This window comes from Chiloscyllium plagiosum, unplaced genomic scaffold (assembly GCF_037043375.1).
Source record: "Chiloscyllium plagiosum isolate Xiang-an unplaced genomic scaffold, Cpla_swu_hap1 HiC_scaffold_13, whole genome shotgun sequence".
Lineage (NCBI taxonomy): Eukaryota > Metazoa > Chordata > Chondrichthyes > Orectolobiformes > Hemiscylliidae > Chiloscyllium > Chiloscyllium plagiosum.
The window spans coordinates 37,525,428-37,551,942 of record NW_028270151.1 but is presented as its reverse complement, the minus strand read 5'-3'; the positions used below and the strand labels follow the sequence as shown (position 1 = coordinate 37,551,942).

General features: G+C 39.0%; 1 protein-coding gene across 5 annotated transcripts in view; it reads right to left on the bottom strand.

Annotated features, from left to right (window-relative positions):
- Nucleotides 1-26,515, bottom strand: part of sox2 (SRY-box transcription factor 2) — a 112,667-nt gene that overhangs the window by 73,030 nt on the left and 13,122 nt on the right. Inside the window, exons 2-3 of one of the 5 annotated variants that reach the window (XM_043702357.2) lie at nucleotides 23,875-23,938; nucleotides 19,710-20,587 (exon numbers count right to left, since the gene is read on the bottom strand). The exons of 1 other annotated variant lie outside the window; for it this stretch is intronic. In XM_043702357.2, the coding sequence (XP_043558292.1) occupies nucleotides 20,575-20,587; nucleotides 23,875-23,938 (77 nt within the window). In that variant the 3' untranslated portion in view covers nucleotides 19,710-20,574. Of the gene's footprint in view, nucleotides 1-19,207; nucleotides 20,588-23,695; nucleotides 23,939-26,515 lie in introns of those variants that run through there. 3 more of the 5 variants (XR_015759173.1, XM_043702358.2, XM_087993530.1) reach the window with 3 other exon arrangements.

Sequence of the window (26,515 nt, the reverse complement as noted above, 5' to 3'; positions counted from 1 at the left end):
AATTGCCAAACTATAGGAGTAAGATGCTTAGTGTTACCAAAATATAATCTGATAGCTCTTGTTTCGTCAGATAAGGTACAAAATAAATAAATTGAGGGAAAATCTAAATTTCTAAATCACAATGGAGAATTCAATACTGTACTTTTCACCTTTCTGTATTATCTCTTGAAATATAAACAGTAATTCATTTAACTTATCACATTGACAAGCTTGTACTAGCCAATAAACATGAAGCATTTTCCAAACCCTTCCACCTCCATTTTCTCAGCCACCTCCCCACTCTCCTTTTCTTACAGAAGCAGCATACACAAGAAACAGTCCATGGGCACTAATGGAGTTTTGGTTCCTCACTCAGCAGCCATTCTTCATGTACAAATTGAAACAGTCAGTGGTTGCAGGTTATTCAAATGTCAGGGCATCATTGGCAAATCTGATTCTGTCATCAGGCTAGTGTGTGCAAATGTAAAAGTAACAGCAGGAATCTTATCATGACAATAAGGGCAAGAAATCCTGACTGATTTTACCTGTAGTAGCAAGAAAACTGACAATTTTATCAAAGGCCCTAGGTGAGATTGTACAACTTAATTTAGATGAGGAATCAAAGTTTAGAGCTTATAGATATGAATGGATTAATGTCAAGGTCAGGCAGTGCAGTTATCCACCAGGCCATGAAGAAACCAAAAACAGGTATTTGTGCATAAATATGAACACTCCTATTTGTAATTATTTTTCTAAAAAAAAAGACATGTGTTAATATAGAACATAGAACATAGAACATAGAAGAATACAGCGCAGTACAGGCCCTTCGGCCCTCGATGTTGTGCCGATCCAAGCCCACCTAACCTACACTAGCCCACTATCCTCCATATGCCTATCCAATGCCCGCTTAAATGCCCATAATGAGGGAGAGTCCACCACTGCTACTGGCAGGGCATTCCATGAACTCACGACTCGCTGAGTAAAGAACCTACCCTTAACATCTGTCCTATACCTACCCCCCCTTAATTTAAAGCTATGCCCCCTTGTAATAGCTGACTCCATACGTGGAAAAAGATTCTCACTGTCGACCCTATCTAAACCCCTAATCATCTTATACACCTCTATCAAGTCACCCCTAAACCTTCTTTTCTCCAATGAAAACAACCCCAAGTGCCTCAGCCTTTCCTCATACGATCTTTCTACCATACCAGGCAACATCCTGGTAAACCTCCTCTGCACCCGTTCCAGTGCCTCCACATCCTTCCTATAGTATGGCGACCAAAACTGCACACAATACTCCAGATGCGGCCGCACCAGAGTCTTATACAACTGCAACATGACCTCAGTACTCCGGAACTCAATTCCTCTACCAATAAAAGCCAGTACGCCATATGCCTTCTTCACCGCACTATTTACCTGGGTGGCAACTTTCAAAGATTTGTGTACATGGACACCAAGATCCCTCTGCTCATCCACACTACCAAGTATCCGACCGTTAGCCCAGTACCCCATCTTTTTATTACTCTTACCAAAGTGAATCACCTCACACTTAGCTACATTGAACTCCATTTGCCACCTTTCTGCCCAGTTCTGCAGCTTATCTATATCCCGCTGTAACCTGCCATATCCTTCCTCACTGTCTACAACTCCTCCGACTTTCGTATCATCCGCAAACTTGCTCACCCAACCTTCTAACCCCTCTTCCAGGTCATTTATAAAAATGACAAACAGCAATGGTCCCAAAACAGATCCTTGTGGAACACCGCTAGTGACAGCACTCCAAGATGAACCTTTGCCATCAACTACTACCCTCTGTCTTCTTCCAGCCAGCCAACTCCTAATCCAAACCTCCAACTCACCCTCAATGCCATACCTCCGTATTTTTTGCAGTAGTCTACCATGGGGAACCTTATCAAACGCCTTACTAAAATCCATATACACCACATCTACTGCTTTCCCCTCGTCCACCTCCTTAGTCACCTTCTCAAAGAATTCAATAAGGTTTGTGAGGCACGACCTGCCCTTCACAAAACCATGCTGACTATCCTTGATCACATTATTCCTATCCAGATGTTCATAAATCCTATTCCTTACAATTCTCTCTAAGATTTTGCCCACAACAGAAGTGAGACTCACCAGCCTATAGTTACTAGGGTTATCCCTACTCCCCTTCTTGAACAAGGGAACCACATTTGCTAGCCTCCAATCTTCTGGCACTACTCCTGTAGACAACGAGGACATAAAAATCAAGGCCAATGGCTCTGCAATCTCCTCCCTTGCTTCCCAGAGAATCCTAGGATAAATGCCATCAGGCCCAGGGGACTTATCTATTTTCACCCTTTCCAGAATTTCCAACACCTCTTCTGTACATACCTCAAAACCATCCATTCTACTTAATTGTGACTCAGTACTCACATTGACAACAATGTCAATATAGTCAGAATCTATTCAAATTATTCCACTATTTTCCATGTTAAACATTTGCATGTGATTTTACATAACTCATTTTCTGCATCAATAATTGTTAGGCCCTCTTATTTAGAACACAAGTCAGATTAAATTCTGCCATGGAATTAATTAAAACAAAAAAGTAAACAATGTTCTTTTTGGTATTGCAGAATTTGAATATTGCCAAATAAAGACACTTTTTTCTAAGCCTTTCATCTTACAATTATTAGGACCATTTGCAAGAAGACCAATTCAAGAGACAAACCACTATTTAAACTGATTGGAAAGTGTCCTGATTAGTGTAGGCTTTGTTATGGAGAATGCACCAATTAATGATGATTGACAGTTAACTGTTGTACTTCCTTTAAATTTTAAAACAGGAAGATTGAATCGGATTGATCAGACACTCCCCTGAGAAATTAACCAACAAATGCCTATCAGGTATTTTGCTGAGTTGAAATAAGAGCATTGTCAGTACATGTTCTTTCTGTCTGCAAAAACAGGGCCCGTATAATTAAAATGGAGTTTCCAGTATGCGCAGGTGTACCACACTATAAACTGACTCACAATCTTAAATTGGTCTTCAATGCAATTCTTCACAAACTCAAGATCAATCAGCAAATGTTGTCCAATTTTGGAATTGTGTCTAAAGTTGAGCATCGTGTTGCAAGCTATGCAAGCACAGACTTGTTGGGGGTGATCAGAAACTTGTTGCAAACAGCTGAAGGGACTTCTGTTTGCTATGATCCGTTTGTCCCACAGTCTTTGGGACAAATGGCCTAAATGGCTGTTAACACACTGGCACTGAGGGATTTATTCATGTGACAATAAGAATGGGTTTTGGTTTGACAGCTCCTATATAGAATAATCTGTATAGTAGCAACATGAAATGTTGGCTTCACCTGTGGCTTAAGTTTTTGATATACCTTTGCCTTCCAGCATAATCTGAAGTAGACAGGCATTTTTCAGGATCAAACATCTTAGCCTTGGGCCTTTCATGAGTTTGCATGATATGCAATGAGAAATGATCTGATCAGAGTAGCCATTTTCCCACAGATTGGTTTTAATGTGCACTATTGTAACGTCAGGTTTGCGGGGTGAACAAACATGTTTGGCCCTATTTGAGGCAGCAAATCAGGCCAATCTAATGGCATGTGGAATCTTAATGTGAGTATTGACTAATGAAGATAGGTTTGTTGTAGACTGTAGCAGCAAACCCACTGGCTGGTTTCTCATCAAGAAAATTGAGGAAACACAGTTTGTTTGACTGTTCTGGTTCAAATGTAAAATTGAAAGCAATGGAGCCCATTAAGATATGGAAGGAAATGTTCATTTCATTTCATTATGCTGTGCAGGTACCTCTAAAATATATTGAATGTTGTTACCCTTCCTGATCAAGTGGCATGTGTGCATAAATCATTGAAGGTGGCAGGAATGTGGTTAAACAAAAAAATTAAAATTCTGAGCTTCATAAATAGAGGTACAGTGTACAAAAATACCAATAATATAATCTCAGCTAGAGTACTGTATCTAGTTCTGGGCACCACAATTTTGAAATGATGTGAAGACTGTGAAGATTTTAGAGAGGGTACAAAGAAAAGTTACAAGAATTGGTCCAAGGATAAGGCACTTCACTTGTGAGGGCAATTTGAAGAAACTGGTACTGTCCTACATTCCTGATGAAGAGCTTATGCTTGAAACGTTGACTCTCCTGCTCTTTGGATGCTGCCTGATGAGCTGTGCTTTACCAGCACCACACCTTTTGAGTCTGTTCTCCCACATCTGCAGTCTTCACTTTCTCCCACTGTTCTACATGGAGGAGATTAACAGGATATTTCATCAAACTGTTCAAAGTCCTGAGTGGACAGGGAGAAACTAGTCCTGCTGGTGGAAAGGCTAAGAACTACAGGCAACTCACTAAAGTATATGGCAAAAGAGCCAACTGTGACAAGAGGAGAAACCTATTTTTTAACTCAGTGAATGGTTAGTATATGACATGTAACATCTGAGAGTGTGGAATTCTAAATTCCATTCTTCCTTTTAAAAGGAAGTGCCTGAAAAGAAATAATTGCATACAGAAAAGTCAGGAAGGCAAGTAACTAAGTTGCTCTTGCAAGGAGCCAGCACAAATACAATAGCCTGATTGGCCACTGTGTAATAATAATTGTATGATTCTAATCCCTCTCATATTCAAATCCCTCTTGTAGTTAATGTGTAGTTTTGTGGCTGCAAAGTTAAATTCAAAGCCTTAGAGTTATAAAATTGTTCTTTAAGGATAGTTTTTCATGTAAAATATTTGATCATACTGCACAATGGTGGAAAATGTGATGTTGATCATCATAGTGTTTTTATACAAAAATCCAAAAGATTTGTCAAACACTTTCTATTCAAGGAGACAGTGCTCTTTTAATACTGCTTGCTTCTATTGTAGCAACAAAGCAGGTTGATGATGCTCACCTTTACCAGATCGGGGACAGATACTTTGGGGAATGGGGGAGGGGGAGAGAAACATAGATTGTGGACCAATTGTAACAGTTTTCTCTTTGGCTTTATGATAAGAGGAGCATTGTTTTTCAGGAAATGTCAGTGTAAATTCGTAGCTGGGACTTGACCGCGCTGCACCTTCTCCAAGATCACGTGAACCTACCTTCGCCTTTCTGTCTTCAAAACCTTCAAGGCTGCCCAAAACACTTAATGTAAATCCGTCTTGCCCAGCTAAATCCCCGGCTGTGTTGGCTGCCATGCCTCTGCTAGACAGGGTCAGAGGGGTCAAAATCGATTTCACAGGCCACCTGGTGAGCCCCGGCCGTGAACTGACTCAGACAATTTTTGTCAGAGCTCTGGCGGCCTTACCTCCCAGGGCTAGCCCCGGCTCGGCCTGCCATTGCCACTCGTGAATATAAGGTGGCAAAGCTATCGCGGAAAAAGGCCAGAGTTGTTGACCCTGTTGCCTGACCCCTTCAAACTTCAGCACAATTTTTCTGGCAGTTACCGTGGTGACTGGGCACCCCAAGCTTATCCTAGTTACCACAATAAAAAATATAGGAGAAAAACAGTTTTTTTTTTGTTTTTGCAACCTACCGTGTGGTAATGATTCTGAGCAGGAACTTGGACTGCTCTCCACCTCGCCAGCGCCATCCTCAATATTATATCCAGTAGTTGTTTTCTCGTTAATCCAGTACATTAATTCACCCCCAAGCACACAAAAGATGATTTGATACATGTGCGACTTTTATTTTCATTTGTACTGATACACTTCACAGTAAGAAAATGAAGGCATTGAACTTTTAGCTTTCCTGTTACAAGTTCCTTTAATGCATCGTGGAATCTGTCCTTCCGGCAGCAGCTGATCCACACCTGCTTATATACACATCCTTCAGAATAACATGAGACATAACAGTGAAACAATAGAAAAATGTGCTCAATGAGGCAAACAATCGCACTCTTGCATGCAAAATGTACCAGCAGAGTTTAGGATGCGAAGTACATTTTATCCGCAGTAGAGCTGGTGAATATCATCTACAGTTTAAATATGAAGAGACATTTTGCTACTTTTTAGTCACTTTATTGTAGCAATAAGTTCAGCAAAGCACTTTAAATTGTCAAGTTCAAAGGTGGTTTGGGACCATGATAAAGTCCAGTCTAGTTCCCTTGTGACCGAGTTCTGAGACTGATGAGTTTTTTTCTTGCTGCCTCTGCAAGTTTTACACAGAATGATAATGGATTGGGCAGTTAAGAAACGACTGCAGGCACCTGATGGTTATCTGTCCTTTCGTGGACAACGCAGCCTAATAGTGGATATGTTCCCGTACATCTCATGAATTGTTTATCAGATAAATTTAGGGTTTCACGTTAGCCTTACGTTCCCGCGAGGGTTTTCTTTAGCTTGTTTCAAGTCTTCGAGACACCTTTCCTTGTGCTGGTAATCAACGCGACACTCCGGACTAAAAGTCAAATTGCCTTTCCAATACAGAATTATATTTCACCTAACTTCCCACTTGTTTGGTGGTTGGTGCCTTTATATGCTATTCACATAGCACGTCTTTCAATGTAAATATCGCTTGCATTAAAGTGGGTCGTATGCTTCGAATGAATGTGTGCTCCCATAGAAACATTGCATCATTATCATTCATTGTGAAAAAGACCAGAAGGTGAAGACAAGTTGATTATTAAAGTAAATTACTAGGAGAAACAAACTTCTAAGATGGAAATGCTGAGAACATTAAACAGGCAGAGTTTACAGGTTATAAGATTGGAAAAGCAACGGTTTATGCAAAGACTTCTCAGATCGATCTGAATGAAGAATGCTGTAGGGTGTTATTTCTTGAACTGAGAGCAGATTAATGGTGCCATCTATTAGTGCTTTGCGCTTTATGATGGCTACCACAATGGTCTGCTTCAGAATTTGACCACTCGGAAGTAGGACACTGTATAATTAAGCCTTTGGCGTAAAACTACTCAGAAATACAAAGAGCTGAGCTCATCTAAAAGCTCAAGTGCCCGTAAGTAAAACTTCAAGAAAAGTTACTGGAAGTGACAAATGCACGGTGACAAATAATCAATATAAGAACATTTCAGTATTCTCTTTGTTTGGCTGCATTACTGTCAAGTGATGGAACGATCTTCGAAAGATTAACATAACTATTACAGAAAATTTCAACCAGAGAATATTCTTAAGAGAGTTTAAGTGGGGAAGATTTCTACCTTAAGATGTCTTGCATCAGCAGGGTTAGATATGAAGTGTGGGTTGAAGAGGCAACCAGCTGATGTGTCGGTTAGGCAAATATGATGCACAGTCACTCCACAAATCTGCTCGTTTTTGAACTCAAATTGTGTCTGAAAGGTGGTGTCTCATGTGATATTTACAATTATTCACGTAGAGTACCGTAAATGACCCACACTGTCATATAATCGATGTGAGAACCTCAGCTGTCACAGATCTTCAGCCCGCCTTTTCCTAAAATGATAACATGACTTGTCATTTGAGGAAGTTTTGGGTTTCACCATTTGGAATAATTTGGTGTGTGAACTTCAAATGACAGACAATGCGTGTAAAATTGGCTGTATTTTCCAATGCAAATGTGGCTTGAGAAGTGATGTTCTTGACAGTCTAATATTGAACTTATTTATAACCATCCCCTAAATGGATAATAGGCACATTCTAATGGATTCAAGGAACATTGTAATGTAAACGAAAATAATCAAATGCGTAGAATTTGCACAAAGTTATTACGCTTTAAGTATACGCTGTCTGATCTTGTGTTTAAAGTATTTTGGTTATTATACATCATAAATATCAAATTATAACTTTAAGGCAAACTTTGCATTTGCTTAAAATATCCTATTCATGAATGGGGAGTGTCTCGTTTTGATTAATAGCTGTTTTTATCTGATTATCTGCCCTTTATAAATAACACTGGGACACTTGAGTAAAACATTGGAAATTAGATACTTTAAAGAATTCAAGTTGCTGTCTCTGGAACTGAAATACACACTCCCAAACTGTTTACATACTCTACTAGTACACAATATGTCTTTTGTAATTCTATATATAAACTGAATTTAAACACGTTTAAGAATCAAACGTACAGTTTAGCATTATCAGTAATTCTAATTGATGTGATGTACGGAGATTTGGTCAAAGCTAGCTAGAAAGCGATATAGCATCTCTGTTTTTACCAGGAATTTGATTCTAATAAGCAATGTACTTTATTCTGAATTGGTCCGTAGGAGAATATAGTTTGAGAGATTCAGTGTTAATGCGGGTGGAACTGAACTGAGACAAGTGATTCACTATGATTTCGAAAACGGTAACAGTTTGGTGAATATTAAATAATGCAAAACTTTACACTTTTTTTTGGAAGTGACGATTCCAGAAAAGTTGAGTACAGAGTTAATGTTTGCCAGTTTCCAATACCAGGGAAGGTTAGGCAAAAGACTTTGGAGAGTTCGCTGCGATTTATTATTGGATCCCAACTGCACAATTAGGCATCGGTCTTAATAAATGCTGAAAAGGCATGCTTTCTTCCTCTGTGTTTTAATGAAATGGTAATGCGTGAATTTTAGTCCAGGGTACTGAAATCTCATCCACTGCCTGGTCCCCATTAGTCAGGGAGCTGTCATTTCCAGCAGCAGCACAATGACGAACCCCACAGTGATGGCGCTCTGATCTCCATGATGGTTACGATAACCACTTGATTAAAATGGCTTGGTTGTTCTGCCGTTATTTGATAAGCGTGTGAACCCGCGTTATTTACAATAATGTGTAGTGCCTGAATCGCAGCAATTGCAGACCCTTCTGCAGGGCGGTCTCCTTCCAACAGATTTCGGTCATCAACTTTCCTGATCGTGTTTAGAGAAGAACACGCGTTTCAAGTTGTGATGCAGCAACTGCCTGTAAAAATTAATGGCAAATGTGATGAAGTTCCCCAATTCCATGGTCTTACTCAGAATGAGCGGTGCCAGTTAATCCAGTTTGCTAGTCTGTAGTTGTGAGATGAAATGTAGTGAGTATTCGCAAACGACATTTCAGGCAATTACCCATAGACAGTCCTCTCATATTCCATTTTAGACAAACGCTAGTCTGATTCTCGACGTCTTCTGTGAACTGGAAAATTATCACTGCAGATTAATTACGCTTTCGACACAGAAACAGATTCAGGACATATTATTTAAGCTGCAGTAGTTTTCTAACAAAGCTCCAATTTATTGACGGAAAGTCTCCATGAAACAGATGCTTTTAGTTAGACTTAAGAAGGACAATACAATAATTACGACAATGACGAAAATATATTGCGTTGTCTACAATCATGACCTGGGAAAATGCTCTGAATTGATTAATGGAATATATATATATATATAGTTTTTCAGATATTAGTCATTTCCAGACACAAAAGCTGTTGGTTAAGCTTTGGATATAAAATGTCTCCAGATGATTGAACTTTGGAAGGTTGTAAAACAAGTTGGTAGAAAAAGCTTCAAACTTAGCAGGAAGAATGAAGAAGACTAAACATTTCCTACTAATAAAACAAATGCAAAACACATAATTGCTATTTGCATATTAGGCATTGGGATAATTAAGTTATTATTATCAGTCAGTGACTGCTGCAGATAGTTTGATGTCAGATATGAGATTACAATTATGCCTACTGTACTTCGTGGATTTACAAAGCAACCTTAGGGACAAGTAATAGATAATGTCCCATTGCATTCCAGTGGTGTCCGCGATGGAGAAGCCAGAGAGAGTCCGATTCAGTGCTTGTATAGTGGACCACACCGAAGCATTAATCAGGTCGTGAAAATCTAAAAGGGGCTATAGATTCGACATAATCGAGTTTCAACTTCTGGCAGTAGTTAAAGAATAGGTGGACAGCTGGATAACAGAAATTACTGTTTAAGTGAAGTCATGCGAATAATTGAGTAAAGTTAACATTTAAGATTCAAGCCTTGGTGATTAATAAGAAATAGGTTTACCTTCCTTTATTAATTTACTTATGGGTTGTATGGCATTCAGATAACGATCAAAAATAAATGAAATGTACAGACGAATGTGATATTTATGTACATTTAATGTTCATGTAAATTAAAACTTTGTTCAGAATCTGTCAGTGAGGTTTGCAGTAAAAATGCAAACTCCATCATCTACTCTCTAATACAATTAGTTCACAATTAATGAACTACTTTACTGAAAAGACATGTTCTCCGTGTAGAGCAAAGTTAGTTTTTTTCTGTTAGTAATTCTGATTACACAAACCACGGAAAGTAAAACTACAGTTTATATATTTTCCCTATTAAGATGGGCAAGTAAATGCTAAATGTTTCTAAGTTTCCTGCTTGGTGTCTTTTAAGTTAAACAAATTGTCTCAAGGATCGAGGATTCTATCAGTTAAGTAGCATCTAAATAATGTTACTGATAACTGAACATATGTGCATGAGTGGCAATTAACTTCCATTGCGAAGAGTTGCTGCACACTTGATAAACCATCGTAATCGTATTCGGATATCACTGAAGAAAAATCAGATCGTTGCAAGTTTGAAAAACTGTGCAATGGTTGATAACCAACTGTTGATTTCTTAAGGGAAATCACAACTGGCCATACGAGATCTATCCTTTTCATTGGTTGATTACAGCAGTACTACAGAAGTTGTAGTTCATTTGAGAAGTTGATAGGTTTAATTTGAAACGTAGACGCAAAGCGAGGAAATATCGATCTAGTCTTTATAACGGCAACAGATCAACAAGTAGGAACTGAAAATGCAACATGAAATACCATCTGGCTCAAAACTGGCGAATGTGGAAAGCAACTGCCCTCTTCCCCTATTAAGCTGACAAGGATTTTATTTCTAACTTTTACACAAAGAAGTAAACTATGCATTTTCTGTATGTACATCGTTTTCAGTTCTTTCATAGCTTTCTCTGGGCTGCTGGGGGTTGTAAACAAGACCACGCGATCGGGGTTGAGTTTGACTCGGTTTTCCAATTCACTGAAGGCTCAGGCTGTGCGCAGAGGATAAATAGAGCCATTGTGGGGCCCATACATAAACCATCACAACTTTTGTCAAGCTTTTATGTGAAAAGCACACAAGACCTCAATCGCTTTTCAATGCAAAAGACACCAAATCGTTGAGATGGCATTACTCGGAAACAGACGCAAAATGCGAATCTCCAAAGACATTTAGGTTCAGCAAGCTAGAGAACAGATTTCTGTTTTGTGCGAAGATGAAGGGTAAATAGTGACAAGCTTTTCCTTTGGGTGCATTCACTTAGTCTCTTGAATGATCACCCAGTCTGCCGCACTGCCTTCGTAATTTATGGCTACTTTGCTAACGTTCCCGTTTCAAGTCATATCTAGAGAAGTGTGAGGGGCTTTAATTTATGACCCACTACATTTTAAAAGTAAAGCACTGATTTGGAAATCGGAACCGTCAGCTTCTTAACTTTCTGTGCCATTTTCATTTGATGGAATATACGAATGTGTAATGGTTAACACGCAAGTGCATTTTCTTTTTAAAAACAACATCGTTTTAAATATAATTTGTAAAACGCAAATTTTCACAAAATGTAAGAGAGATTTACTTCTTTTGGAAAGTGGAACGAGGCAGATGGTAACGGCGTCATTAACAAATAAACTTTGGATGTGCAAGTCAAGCCTGAAATTGGGAGGGATCTGGGGAACAATGGGGGCTGGTGTTGTAAAATCTCCTCTTTCTATTCACACAAGTTAATGTGGAATTCTGTATGGCTGCCTGCGTCTAGTACCACGATTCTTTTAGTCTGCTTATGACAGGAATGGCGGTTCTAGTTAGGATATTGCGTAAAGTAGTCAAGTTTTCAGACACACACTTTAAATGTAACTGATTGTTTCAGATTGTTGCTGCTTCTTAGGGTTGAGATGTGTAGACTTAACAACAATCGTTATCTGTTCCTCAGTTTCCCTGGCTATGCAAGTAGGAGCTAGTTACAGACCGCAGTGCGTCTGTTTCTCTGAAGAGAAGTGGCATTGTATTGCCCTGAATAGGGTAGAACTTGACTATCCTAAAACAAGTTTCCAAAAGCTTCCAATCTAATCCCGTTTACATAAATCTATCGAAAACCGTCTCATGGCTTTTATCTGATATTAGACGACACCCTGGGCAGCCATTCCAGAGCTTACATTAAACCGAATGATAACTGTACTTTGTAAAGTTTGATCATATGATTTGCGACAGTTTGAAGCTCTGGGTCAGCAGAACGGAGAATACCAGCGCTTTCATCAATTCAGCTGCTCCCAGGAACGTCACGTGTCCAATTAAATACAGCACCACCACTATTCGATTTGATTAAAGTTTACAAAACCGATTTATTCAAACGGTCAAAGAATTAACTGACAAAGTTCGGATCGGATTTTTTTTTTGGTGGGCAACAGTAGGAACTTCAACCTGGTATTGACGGCTTAACAAAGGGTTAAGGGTGATATTGCCCTTTTATAAGCTTTTGAAGGAGCGAAAACAATGAGAGTAAGCGAGGCTGGCCCGTATTTGTACTGTCTTAATGCTAATTTGTTATCCCCATTAATTTCAACTTGGTTGGTCAAAAAGTTATTGGTGGATTTGCAACTGGAAAACTTGTAACGAAATCTGCTTGCGAAGTTTCAAAAGAAATATGGCAACGTCACAAGTATGCATATTAATCAGCAGCTCCGTGCCAACTAAATATACGTTTTATTTATGGAATAATAAATCTCCCAATGGTATAATAACGGTGCAGTTTTTAAGAAGCGGCAGAGTTGATTGCACAAGGAATATCTCAGATTGTAGACAAAACAAAGGGGTACAGCAGGTATTGGTCTGATGTTTGCTGAATGACCAGCTCACTGCAACCTGATCTCTAGTGAAAGCTGACATGTTCATGCACTTGCAGCAAAGGCTTGCCGTACATCCAGTAGATCTTTAAAGCTGCAAAGGACGCGCCCCGAGGCATTCTTCAAGAAAATACGAGACTGGCATTTCGTCACAGGCAGTTTTATAGGATTTTAAAGGCCCGATGAAAGGGACTGAGGGCGATCTACATTAATGTCCGGATGACAGAGTGCGGAGGGTGCACCTGCAGGGGTATCCGCTATCTGCCCCGTTCTCCTAACAAAAGATGTATAATTCGATCAAGACGAACACTTAACAGTATATTTAACATCCCACTGTTTGTTTCCTGGGAGTTTCCTGTTTCCACTGGGACCCAGTGTCACAACCCATTTCTATTTTTTATCAAATGAAATCTTTCTCTTATATTTGAAGTAGAGCAATTCGTAACTGTAAATTCTCTGGATATTATAAAGACACACCGTTTAATCGCAAATTAACCCGTGATTGTGAAACTACATTCGGTTGTTTATTGGAAACAGCTCTAACTTGACGAAGTCTTTGTTAATAGTTTTATCCTGTAGCTGGTACTGGGCTCCCTCAACTTGACTGGACATGGCTCTACTGAGTGACTGCAACCTATTCTTTCTGCTAATGCTCAAAACGCAAGCTTGCCCATTGAATAATAAACAACCAGCCACGGCAGTCCCCAGGACTCAACTGCTTTCCTTTATGCGATCCAATTAAACGAATCACCTCAATGTAGACTGATATACGGGTAAACAGTTTGCAAAGAAACTGTATGACTAAGATTTCATCTGGGGTGGGATGAAATGCTAATACCACATCCAAATCTTCAACTTGTCCTCGCAATATAGTTAGCATGGAGATAGATGCGTTTCGGTGTAAATATGGCAAAACCATAGCAAACGTCAAAACTAAAAATACGATGTTTTGTTTCAAAAAAGGCATAATTTTGAAATCGATTTAAATGTTTTCAGTGTTTTGTAGGAAATAACAATTCAATGATTGTTAGACTGGATGTATTCTTTACTGTCCCGCTTAAAGGCTGCCATCTCACCGGAAATCTGATTTCCCGCGCTGCAGCTCTGATGCTTGGAAAAGATAGGAAAATATCTGAGGCACCAGATACTCATTACTTATTCATACTATTCGGGATTCATTATCATAAAACGTGGGCGTCAGAGTGATATTTTTAGCGAAAATGGGCCAACATCCTTAGTCACTACTCCTTCCCCCGCGCCCCGAGCTTCCTCCACTCGCCGTCCCAACATAACCCATAAAGAGGCTGCTAATCTCAGCGAATTCCCCCAATAACCCAGCGCACGGTGCTGACTGAGAGAGTCACATGTGGTCAACTCTCGTTTTCACAGTTAATAGACATTGCCCAATGCCCTTTCTTCACGGTATCAATAGTGAGGTTTGAAGCCAATGATTTGCTGTCAACGTAAGATTGCAATCGGGGCGTATGTGAATTTTAGCGCCAACCAATATTTAACAAAATTGGAATACTGTATTCTAATATAGGAACACTTCAACACAGGGGTCCCACTTAGCACTTGAAACAAACAAAGAGAGAGATACAACTCTGAAAAGAACACAACAAGAATGCTACATTCAAAACGAAGGATTTACACGTGAACTGTGAAATAGTGTGTTCTCTCGACAGGTGCTGCCTGACTTGCTGAACGTTTCCCAGTATTTTCCAGTTTTGATTACGTATTGGAAATTCCCGTTTTGTTGTATGCATCGTGTTGTAAGCATATCTCAGTACCCCCCGGATCTTTGCATTGGAGATTCATTCCTTGATTTCACTTGCAGGCTTCCAAAGCCTTTGACATATTAGTCATTCACATTCACTGACGCACAAAGGCCCTAAGGTTGGGGACTGAAAGGGAAAAAGGATGAGAAGAGGGCAACCAAAAAAACAGTATGACAGGGTGTATGCCAGCACCACGGATATACTGCAGGTGCCCGAGGAACAGTCCATTGCACAGTGCGCGCACACAGTAGCGTTCAGATTACGGTTACAGATGCCAGTTGGAGTTTCTAAGAGCTGCCAAGTCCAGATGGCCGTTGTTTAGCGCACTCTCGAAAGAAACTTCGGAGGCAGTCAAGGTCCAAAAGATCACTGGGCATGTTCCAAACTATTTGCCAGTCGTCAGGCCACTGAAACAGACCTATCAATAATTACGTGGCAGTAGCCAGTCTATCACTTTGTCAATGTAGTATAATATGTAACACTGTGAAATAAAACATCTCCCTGCAACACCACCTTAACGAGTTCCAGGATTCCCGTTCCTTCATTGGTGTTAGTATATACATTACAGTCCAGAAACTGAATTAACGCTTCGAGATGAGAGAAAGAGACACTTTAAGCGGAATAAAATTTGGTCTGCTTCGATATTTTTCTTTTTATGTATTTACAGTAACAACTCCCTTAAGCGTTAAAGATTGTTAATAACCTTCTGTGAACTGCCTGACAGGGTGGTGGAAGCTGGTTCAATTCTAAACTGTAAAAAGAATTTGAATATATATTTGAAAAGATGAAATAACATCAGTCTATGGGGAAAGAGCAAGGTAGTCAGACTAGTATTGCCACGATGGGCCGAATACTTTAAGCTGTTATCGTTTTATAAAATGAACAGTGTTAACCATATACTTCATCAGCAGAGAGATGATGATTCACCTTTGGTTAAAGGTGTATGTAAGAGCAATTGCTATTCAACTATTGCAAAAGTTGGCAACCTCCTTTATGTAACGTTACAAGTAGCAAGGCGACATGATTAAGATCCCGTCCCCCCACTCCGACCCCGTTTTAGTTGCGCTGAGATTAATTGATTTCACTTATTTATGGGTTGAGAACAAATCGCATTTTATTTTTCTGAAGTTGCCTTCAGCCACATTGCTACCTTCGAGATAATTTTCATATATCTGGATTTAATATCTAAGATTGGCGAAAAGCGAAAACACGCGTACAAGTGAGCAGCTGTTTCTCGTGGCTGCAGAAGTACTAAGTTATTATTCGGTCAGGAGAGTCCTAAGTTTATTTTCACTTCAATCCTGCACTTGACACGCTGTCCACTGTGCTGTGGACAATAACGCAAACTTTAACACCCCGGCACAGAGAGTGACCAGCACTTGCAGACTAATGCGTGCACTCCTTATTTCCGAAATTTCCCCATAGCCAAATTCTCTAGAACGTTCTTGTTGGACAGCTGAAAAGAATCTATAACAAAAATGTGATGCATTTTAGATGTACCTGCTCCTTTGCTCTTTCAAACAAACATTGCAAGTTGATTCTATGTAACTCTGCACCGATCGCGATTGGTCGATATTTACATAGTTTCATCAGTATGTTGGGATATGAGTTCTAAAAACATTCAAAGGGGAACTTTTGATGGATATTCGGCCCGTCTTCAAATGGTAAAGTTATTGTGTCCTGGCAACCTATTATATTGTAGATCGAAGAGTAATGTGGGGTTGGTGCGTGCTACACATCTTCACGACCCCTGCTGAGCTGAGAATGGTATCAAAGCGCGCATTGTTCTAAGCTTGTGGTGAACCAAGTACAGTACAAAAGAATTGGAAAAGCAGCAAAACAGTGACGTGCGAGAAGTTGCATCCTTATTACTCTTTTTTTTTAACTGAGGAAGCAAGTCTTTGACTTGGCAAATGCTCTCTGCAGTGTCTGCCATTCCACTGTGATTTTGGATGTGAATCCACGCTGGATACACAGTATGGCTAGTTCGCGCCCTGGCTCCAAAGTCTGTATACAGCTCGGGTCCTGAGGCTCTCACCAAGTGGTTCCACTGCACTAAGGTTCCCACTTGCTGTAGTATAACCCTGTCTCAGGACTTTGGGGAGCTTGATTTAACTTACTGATGATTCTTCAATGCTTTGAGGGGTTTGGTATTCCAAGCAATAGTCACTCCCTTGGTAACATTCAGATTATTCGCTCCCAAACATGCTTGAATCTTATTATTGCTCAGCTCAGTTTGAACTGATTGCAAAGCATGACTGAGAGGTCACGGCTTGGTGTAGGACCACATAAAAATCAATGTCGGATGCCTAGGTTCTGGAGAATTTGAGAATTCACCCCAATCGTGGCGTCAGGTTCCTCCCACCTTCTCTGTCCACCCCTACACATGAACCACACATCGCTGTGCCTTGGTGTTGTAGTTATAATAGCATTTTAGATCAACAGGAAAAACGATTTTTTTACATGTTTCAAAGGAACTAGTAACCAGTATTCCCATTGTTTTGCGTATCTACAGCCATTAGGTTCGGTTGAAATGTGCTACCTACCTCATCGATTTGAAAAGTCAATTATCACCCTAAAGAATTCAAGAGAGCATGAGTTCGTTTTGGAGCTGCCTATTTCTGCAAATGATGTAAACTGTTCGTTTCGACTGCTGTGCATCCATTCAATACCCAATCTCTTTAACAGTCATTACAATGTTGATAACAGGGCGTGTTGTGCAGTGAAAACATAGCTTTTTAGATTATTAAATATCGTTGATACTTTGTTACCTAACACTCGATGGATAGTAAGACTGAAATCATCGGCTTAAAGGCTACAGGAAAACGAGTTCAGAAACTGTGTATATATACTTTGCATTTTGCCAAACGAGAATAGATTAGATTTGCTTAACGCGGGAAATAGTATCATGAGGTATTTGAGGAATGTGGCACGAAATAAGTTTATTGCAAAGCTTTTCTTAGGATGCAGGCTTGAAATTTGCGTTGAAAGTCACAACTTCGACTTTCCAAACATCTTTTCAACAGTTCGGATTACATGACGTGCTGTGTACAGAACAGTGCATTAAAATTTGCAAAATGCTCTGCCCTGGTTAACACAATATAGTCTTTTCTGCAGTTTGAAGTGCTCTCTAGCAACCGAGGACGGGATTGTATCTGAGAAAGATTTAGACTGTTGCTAGGCTTCCAGTGCAAAAATTCTTCTATAGGTCGTCAGTCTGTGTGTGGCTTAGTTTGTCAGAGTAGAACTGCAGACATCTGTTGGAACTTCCATATCTCTGTTGTTCACTTACAGGAGCCAACTTCAAAAATCTTCACAATTAGATCTGCATTGTATTTCCCGACAACACTGCGCAGAGAAAAGGTCTTCCCTGTCGGAGCCAATCCAACGAAGCGTTTGACGTTATTAAATAATAAAGCGATTGTGATTTATATTGTTGCTCAGAAAAAGAGGCAATTATCCGCTCTTATGTTTCCATAAAGATCGCATTAGCTCGAATTAGTAATCAAACAATATGCTAGCGTTTAAAGTACGAGATGGCGATATTACTGTTATGCATTGTTGTTCCCTCACTTAGCTGTAATAACAGATGCCAAAATAGAGAGCAAACCGAAAAGGCGCACATTTTAAACCAGTACACGTTTAAACTCCATGATTTCCAGACTGAACGAGGGATAAAACAACAAAACAAGTGCGATCTACACACCTTTTAGTAGTTTTCTTGCAATTCAGTTGTATATATAAGTATCAAAATGACGGAACATTACCATTAACAATAAGATGCAGGTGGTGTTTACTAACATGTTTTCCAATATTATTTCTAAGATTCGGGTTAATTCAGTCAGGAAATGTGTCCAGGTAGTCAAGGACGAAGTGTAAAAGTCTTCAAACATTTCGGAAGGTCAACAAACTTTGATCAGCTAAATTGGAACTTAACTCCGGCTGCGTCTTTCCAGTTATTCATGTATTTCCGACTGCAAGGCAAAACTTCCAAAACTTCTAAGTTAAAACAACAGTAAAGTGCGCATAGATAGTTTGAATGTGTGTAGGATTTGAGGTGCATGTTTCACGGTTTATTTAACATTATCAAGATCATACGATCCAATCAGAATACATAGGATATTTATTGACTTAAAGTATAATTTGACGGGCCATTCATTAACGATTTGTAAATTTAGATCAGTTGTGAAAGGAAACAGGTTTAATAAGCAAATGTTTAAATCTTTGTAGTGCCTTTAGGACACAAAATGCCAGCATTAATAACGAGGACTAATCCCGGGTGTGTTTGGAAATGAAACACAAAGCGATCAAGTAGCACTTTTAGGTGCAAAGTAGGAAACTGTAGTGGAGTCCGAATAGCTCAGTAGCAGCAGTTTGCGCATCGTTGTCACATATTGTATTGGACACCATACGCATACATAATCCATTGAATAATGGCGCCTAAAGTAAACCGACCTCTTCCCGGCTGCATAATGTGGGTTGGAATTAAATCTTTTACAGGGATCGTATACTGTCGTTTGTTTAAACGCGCGAATAAGAGAACGTTGAACAAAGATCTAACTTAAAATGTTCTGAGATAGGGTGAGGATAAGAACCCTCATTTGATTCAGCTCATTGTACTCGCCTCTCATGGTGGAAAACATTCCAACAGAAAACTTTTGAATACATTTACTGCAAGTTTTAAATGTTACAAAAATAATTTCTAATAATAATGTTCAATTTTTCAGATGTCGTTGTCATCAGTTCTAATGGGGTCTTGACACCTCAACTGGCAACATGAAGCAATTGAAAGGAGGACCTTGCCTGCATTGGATATTCAACGTACGAAAGTTTTTCTTAAAAATCAATATTGTATTCAATGTATTGGTTTCATGTACAGAACCATATGATTGTTTGGAACTGGCCAACAACATTGTGATAGATCAGTTTTGCGGCACATAGATGTAATGAATGTGTCTATTGGTTTCTGGCGAACACGAGCTGAGTCTTCCCTCTCCTTAAATTGTAAACACGATCTGCAAAATGTGGATTTTGTGTATATAATGTGTATAATATACACATAATATAAATATCTGCACTGGATCTGCCAACCTAGTAGACTGAAAATTGAAGGAACGAACTGCGATTTTACTTAAGTAGTAAAGTAACGACTGGTCAGTAAATGTTTCAGAGTAGTTAGACTCTTATATTGTGAATCAAAAGAAAGTATGCCATCATATATTGATTGCTATCACAATAATGACCTTTTTATTTTAGATTAAATAAAAGCTTTTGATTTATGCAATCTGATTCGCAACATGTTAGGAGCTGTTTAGATACATGGCCAGCTCCAGAATTAAACTCAAGGAAACGTAACTGATAATGGCCCATCGGGCAAGTAGATGGCATTGTTCCCAGGCAAAAAAAGAAGTCCTTCTTATCGAGTCGGGTTGTCATACTTGCAAAACACAACCAATCGTTATTGCTGGTCAGAGCTTTTTGTTTTGTTGCACAGATCTTCGTCTCCTGAAATAAAACTTAGCAAGTTTTTGGTATCATTTGAACCTGATATGAATCGCTCAGCCACATGAATACCATGTCACACTATATATTTTTCTGTACATTAATGGGTAAATCCAAATTCTGATCCATCGCCTCAGTAACATTTGGTTTTAAAAGTTCATTTCGTTTTAAATTCCGGATTCTTTTTTCAGTTACTAAATCATATGCGTCAAACAAAACTATAACATCTTAGACTATCAAATAATGGGATGGGAGTAGGGGCGGCAAGTCACTTCACAGTAGGGGATTGGCGTTTTTAAAACTGTGGCTAAGAGTTAAATGATTACAATGATAATGGGAAACATCAGTTTCTTTCCAGAACTTCACACCTTGTTTCCGCAATGGGTGGCGGCAAGTTGGAGCCGTGACGTCACTCTTCCTATATTAGCATATTGAGGGGATGCTGAGTCTGTTCTTGGTTGATAAGGTCCTCTGGAGGAATGCATTGCTTGTTTTAATACCTTAATTACTTTCCATCTATCTGCCAGCTATTTCCAAGTTCTGTAATTTGAAAAAGAAATCTTAAGAAATAACATTCTGCAAAACGCTAAACAGACATTAAACAGCCCGAATTCAACACAAATGTTCACAATGTCGCAGCACTTTACTCAAGCTTTTCTAATAAAAACGTCTTTTATTTTGTAAGTATCTTCGACCTTTTACTTTGTACTGAATAAGTGGTGCTTTTCTTCCATCATTTTAAACAAGCTGCAGCAACCGCACTACATATATTTGTAGTGGGCCTGCTTTGTTCAATGGCATTGTAATGTACAGCTTAAGCCAGAACCCAGTGATTTGCATGCGGATGTCTAAGAGCTGAAAGTACTACATAGTTCTACTGCTTTCAAAGAAAACTCAACACATTTTTAAATGTGGAAGCACAAGTTACACGTCGGACTTATCAGGGTCTCACCAATCACGTTTTTAAAATACACACACAGTTTCCATGAATTATCTGAAATAATCATTGAATATATAAAAAGAATGAGGCAGTCTAATTACATTAATGCTGATCAGTTCCTTAGTCCGTCAGTTATTATCAAAGTGCTACGTAATTTCTGGAATTCAAATACTCCCTCTCAACTGCGGTTAGTGTATACTGAGTCACTTTTTGGTTTTCACGTTAATTTTAAAGCCAGATTTAAAAAAAACAAAAATTGCGTTGTGACGTTAATACTCGGATAGTCACAAGTTGCTTTTACATAAAGCACTGACTGCGAGGATTTTATTATGTTCAGTAGATGCAAACACTTTGTTCACGGTCGCAAGGTACAAATGTCCGCTAAAGATGTTTTAGGCTGGTTTTGTCACTTTCATTTGTAGTTCTACGAATTTGACCCTGTGCTATTATATTAAAAAAACAGTGAGAATTATTTGGTGTTGCGGATCTGACAGATTCCGAACCATAACATATCTAAGAAATTAAAAGATTAGTAAACTGAAATGTATTTGCGTCCGAATATTTACATTGGCAGTTAAAATCAATTCGCATCTCGTCCTAAAATATGTTAATGACGGCAAGTATTATTAATTCTTTAAAAAGTGGCTTTTGCTGAGTTAAAAGTGAATGCTTGGCGTGAAAATGAAAAAAAGGACTGCCACAGAATGGAATTTGGTGCGTGCCATTTGAGTCCTTGCGGACAATTTCGATCATTCATGACACTTTCTTCAGGGTTTGATGGTTATGCTGCAGTGAGCCTGCTGATATACAGCTCACTTCAGTCCAACCGATAGTAAACTTGAGTCGCCCATTGTTTTTTCCTCCAAACTAGAACAGAAATGTGCTTTGCTTTTAGGAATTCACGCAGACAACTAAAACCGTTGAACCTGACACATTCAAAGTGCAAAGTTTATGTTCATCGAATTGATCAGGGAGAAGGTGCTACTTTGAAACTTTTACATCCATACTGTATGTAAGATTAGTGCGTCAGTGTGAATGAACAACGTCAGGGAAGGGATCTTTAAAATGCTATGAGATCGTTAAAGGGAACTTATGTTAAATCCTGGTTTGGGGGGGGGGGGGGGGGGTGTGGGGTGATGGCGGTGGGAGGTGGGAAGGGGTGTTCTGGATTGGGAGCCGTGGGAATCTGGGAGCCAACTAGCAAAGGGCGATGACGTCAGGGTGTGAACCTGTCCCCGTTGCCAGAGCAGATTTTAATCAAACTCCTGATAGGCCCACCGATTCTTTTAATCTAGGCAATGTTCGCAAAGACTCGCAAAAAGAATAGAAACATATTTAAAATTACAAAGTTTAAATTAATATATCAACCGCAGATGCTTGCACTGTTTTAAATCTGTGTATTTATATAAATGTAGTTTATTGAAAATATATTAGCATAACACTGAAATGAAATATATTATCAGTCTGGCAAAACAAAATCCATGTTTTATTTTCTTTCAACGCTACGGCAGCTATCACTACTTGATTAATAGAGGAATTGGAAGACATGTACTTGGGGTTGAAGTCGTTTACATTTTTCAGTTATAATATAGCAATAGGTCCCACAAGCTGCCAAGTGTAGTTTAAGAAGACAATCGCTATGACAACTCAGTTTGTGGCGTTAATCCGTCTGCGCCATGATTTCTTTAGCAAGCTGTCCTAAGTGTTAAATGAGGAGATTAATGTTAACCAATATTATACTAGAGGTCTATTTAATTAACTAATTAAATCTCTAGTTATTCCGACAATCTAAGGCAAAATATGAATTTGGCATCGAATAAGAAAGACAATGATAGCCGATTTAAAGTTTCTCTTGCCTCCTTTCATTATCTGACTAAATAATGCGTTTCTATAACATTCGTAAATTGCATTACGCATTGCTTGAAGAAGTGGCGCAATTATAAACAAAAATAATCCTTTTCCCCTCAAAGGGAAAAGTTATCTTATTTTTATAAAGTGTAAAGAAGTGTCCCTGTCTTAGAAACTCTCCGTTTGGGCAAAGACCAATGGAGAAATCGCAATGTATTATATGATGGCACCTGTTGCACCAAAAGCAAACCCTTAGGGTCGGCATGATGTTGTACACGCTCCCCCGTTGACACGATGGAAGTTACATCTTTTCTGCGCGTTTTTAATCTCAAGTCGAATAGGAGATCCCCACGATCTGAATTGTCTTTATTTACTGTGACTCTTGGGCTTTATCTCAGTGTTGGTGAGTTATTGGAAGTTAAACCTTCCTAGCAGAAAGGCGGCATTTTATTGTCGCGAGGTAACAGCTTTAAATGGGAATCCCATCACACTTCCACTTTAGCGGTATCGCTTGCCCCTCCGAGGCACACTGCAGGTTTGAGGCTATTTTCTGTCAAAACGCTGTCAGCTGGAACCCTCAATGGACCAATATACAAAGGTCTCGATTGAGAACCCCCTAGCTGATTTAATTCAGCATTGTAATTATTAGTTCATGTTCCGTTAGCTTATCTATTCTCATTCAATGTATATTATTGTCAGGTAATCTCCACAACAAGTACAGCGGATTTATACCAAAACATATTCGCTTATGGTGCATTAGGGCCATGAAATGACAAGTTTACTACAAATATAAATGGAAAATTATAAAATCTAAAATTAGAAGGTAGATTATAGTCAGCAAGCAGTCGTTTAAATTTGATGCATTTGGCGTTTGAGATGCACTTTATTATTGTATTTAATGCTATGTTTGCATTCATATAAGCATATTACACTGCGATAAAGATCATGTGGGTGGGACATCATGCTTTCTTTAGAAAGGTCTGACCACGATTGCATCTGTAGGTTTTATCAATAATTAATTTGACCAAAGCTGTCTGACCCTGGCCGGCAAAGACGCGCTTGACACGGTTGATAGAGTCCCTCTTCGCTCGGGGTAGGCTGATCTGTTTGGACAACACAACAAATGTAAAATTACCCTCTCCCTTGCTTCAAAGCGCAGTTCAGTTTATCGCAACATTGATTAATTTCGCCTGGGAAATGTGGAATTCATTGTGAAATTGAAATATTCAGGCGGTAGAGATCTTCCCAAGCTACCGTTTGAAATGCGTCTAAACCGTCCAGTGGCGCGATTTGTAAACCGGCTTAAAGAAATGTTTAATTTGGAAAAGCACAAATGGTCCTCAAAAAAGTTAAGCAATTGTTTTATATTGCACATTAACACCCGTGACACTGGGTCATCACGGCGTACACGATGTTACTTTATTGACGCATAATTTACAGTGGGAAGTTAGAGTTTAGAATTTCGTAATAAAAGATGGAAAACGACATTTCAGTGCATTCGTCGGGAGAAGAGGCAAGTTTTGCCGTGTATAATTTATGTCATACTGGCTACTTAGCCAGTTTCAAATGAACGGCAGGACCGTTAAGACCATATTCAAAACACTTCTTTCTTATGTATATGAGAGGCCAATTGCGGCCATCACCGTATGAATAATCCCTACATGCTGTGCAATTCTGCAAATTCCTTTGGTGCCATGCAAAACCCAGGGCCTCTGTTTAACAGGGTCTTTAAAAAGGGACAATATATGTGTACCTGTTACTAAACTCCTCCCAGTTCTCAAGTAGTTGTAAAACTCGCTCATCTCTTTTTACTAGTATTCAGGATTCCTTTGAAAATTAACACCACTGTATTAAACACACTTGGTGGATTAAAAGTATAACAAACTAGCCGGCGCCCTCATTTTCGAGCCATCAAAAACTTTTAAAATGTTATCTCTCAACTTCCGAAGTGGATCTGACATGGTAAATCTTTCGAATCGACAGCTTTCGACTGCAGTCTGTTCCATTTAAACGTATCGATGTTCAGCTTCACCATAAACGTGGAAATCTAGCATATCATTGTTTTATCAAGAAACCTGGACCAGGGCTTCATGGTCAGAGACATCTTTCCTATTCTCATTTGTATTCCTAAGGATCAGGGTGCAGTAAACGGCACTAACTTTGTTGGATTACATGACTTCAGGTCCTAAGCATTTTTTTTATTATAATGCATATACTACTAGTTAGTTCACTAAAAGTTAGGATTATTGTTAATAATGTATAGTCTGTTATACACTCAAATGGAATAGTAAGAGTGTGGTCACTGTAATGGAGAGTTAAGTGACTATGCTCATCATTGTAACTCATTCTGACGCAGCAGAGAGAACATTCGCGTCCTCTCCAAGCCTTTCCAAACCATAAAGGACTTACGTAGGGATCACGGTGGGGAAGAGTTCAGAACCTTCCTGCATTGTCAGTATTTCTTTACTGCAAGCCTCGAGAATTTGACTGATGCCGTGAGTTGATATCTAATGCAGAGTTTATCCAAACTGCGCTACTGTGCAGAGTCAACCGCCAACCCCCACTGGGAATGCAGAAACAGGATTAGAGCAAAATCTATCCCTCGGCATTCTGCGGCAAAAGAGCTCTCCACTCACGCGATTCTACACAACTTCCAGTCTTTTTCCACTTTTCCGTGGTTTTTTGGTTGCCTATACAAATATTGTTTTATTTAAGATAAAAACATAATAAGCACGACTTCTAAAAAAACCTCTCGATGTATTCCCAGTAAACAAAAAAATTAAATAAACGTAGTTTATTGAGCTGAACGCTACTGTGCAGTATGTTTTAGAAATAACACACTTCAATCAATTTTGCTTGGTTGTGTGAGCTCAACAAGTAGCAAAACCAAAGATCAGGCCTTTCTATGAATTGATTATTTTGCTTCCCAGTTTCTTAAATATGAACTGAGTTCCGCGTTGATCAGAAGTAACATGCGTTAATAGGTCGGTAGCAGGTCAAAAGTTGATTTTTGTTTTATTGGCAGTGTCTGGGGGAGGGGTATAAACCCACTGACTTTACCATATAAAGTGAAAAGTACAAAGGGTTGAGCTAACTTTAGTTACTGAGAAGTAATATGCAATGGTTTAATTGTTCTGTACGTATCTAAAGTCGGGATCTTTCTTTACAACTCATTCACATTCAGGCACCTGTTTAGGTTTCTCTACTGGCCAAACTGCGAATGCGTAATGAAGGTTTGCGAAGGCAGAGATCAACAAAATAACTACACAACTCAAATGGAACTCAAGTGTCTAAATTTGCAAAATTTATTCATCTCAAACTCTGCATAATGGAAAAAACGTAAGGTCGAAATGCTCTGTTATAAGGCTGTATTAGTTAATTATATACATGGACTGGTCGGCAGACTGATTCAAATAATACACAGCCGAGTTGCACAATACACTACGGAAAATGAGAAAACTTAAAATATCGTCACAATAAATTTACAGAAATATTACAAACCATAAGAAAATAATTCAAACACAGTAACTTCATGTTTTCAGTTTCGGAACAAGATGAAAATATGAAAAACAACATGACTATAAATTAATTAACAAGGATTTGACCTGCAGGCCTTATTTTGCTGTTTTTAACAATGAGTAAAAAAAGAACAAAAAATTTAGTACAATCTAAAATTTCGC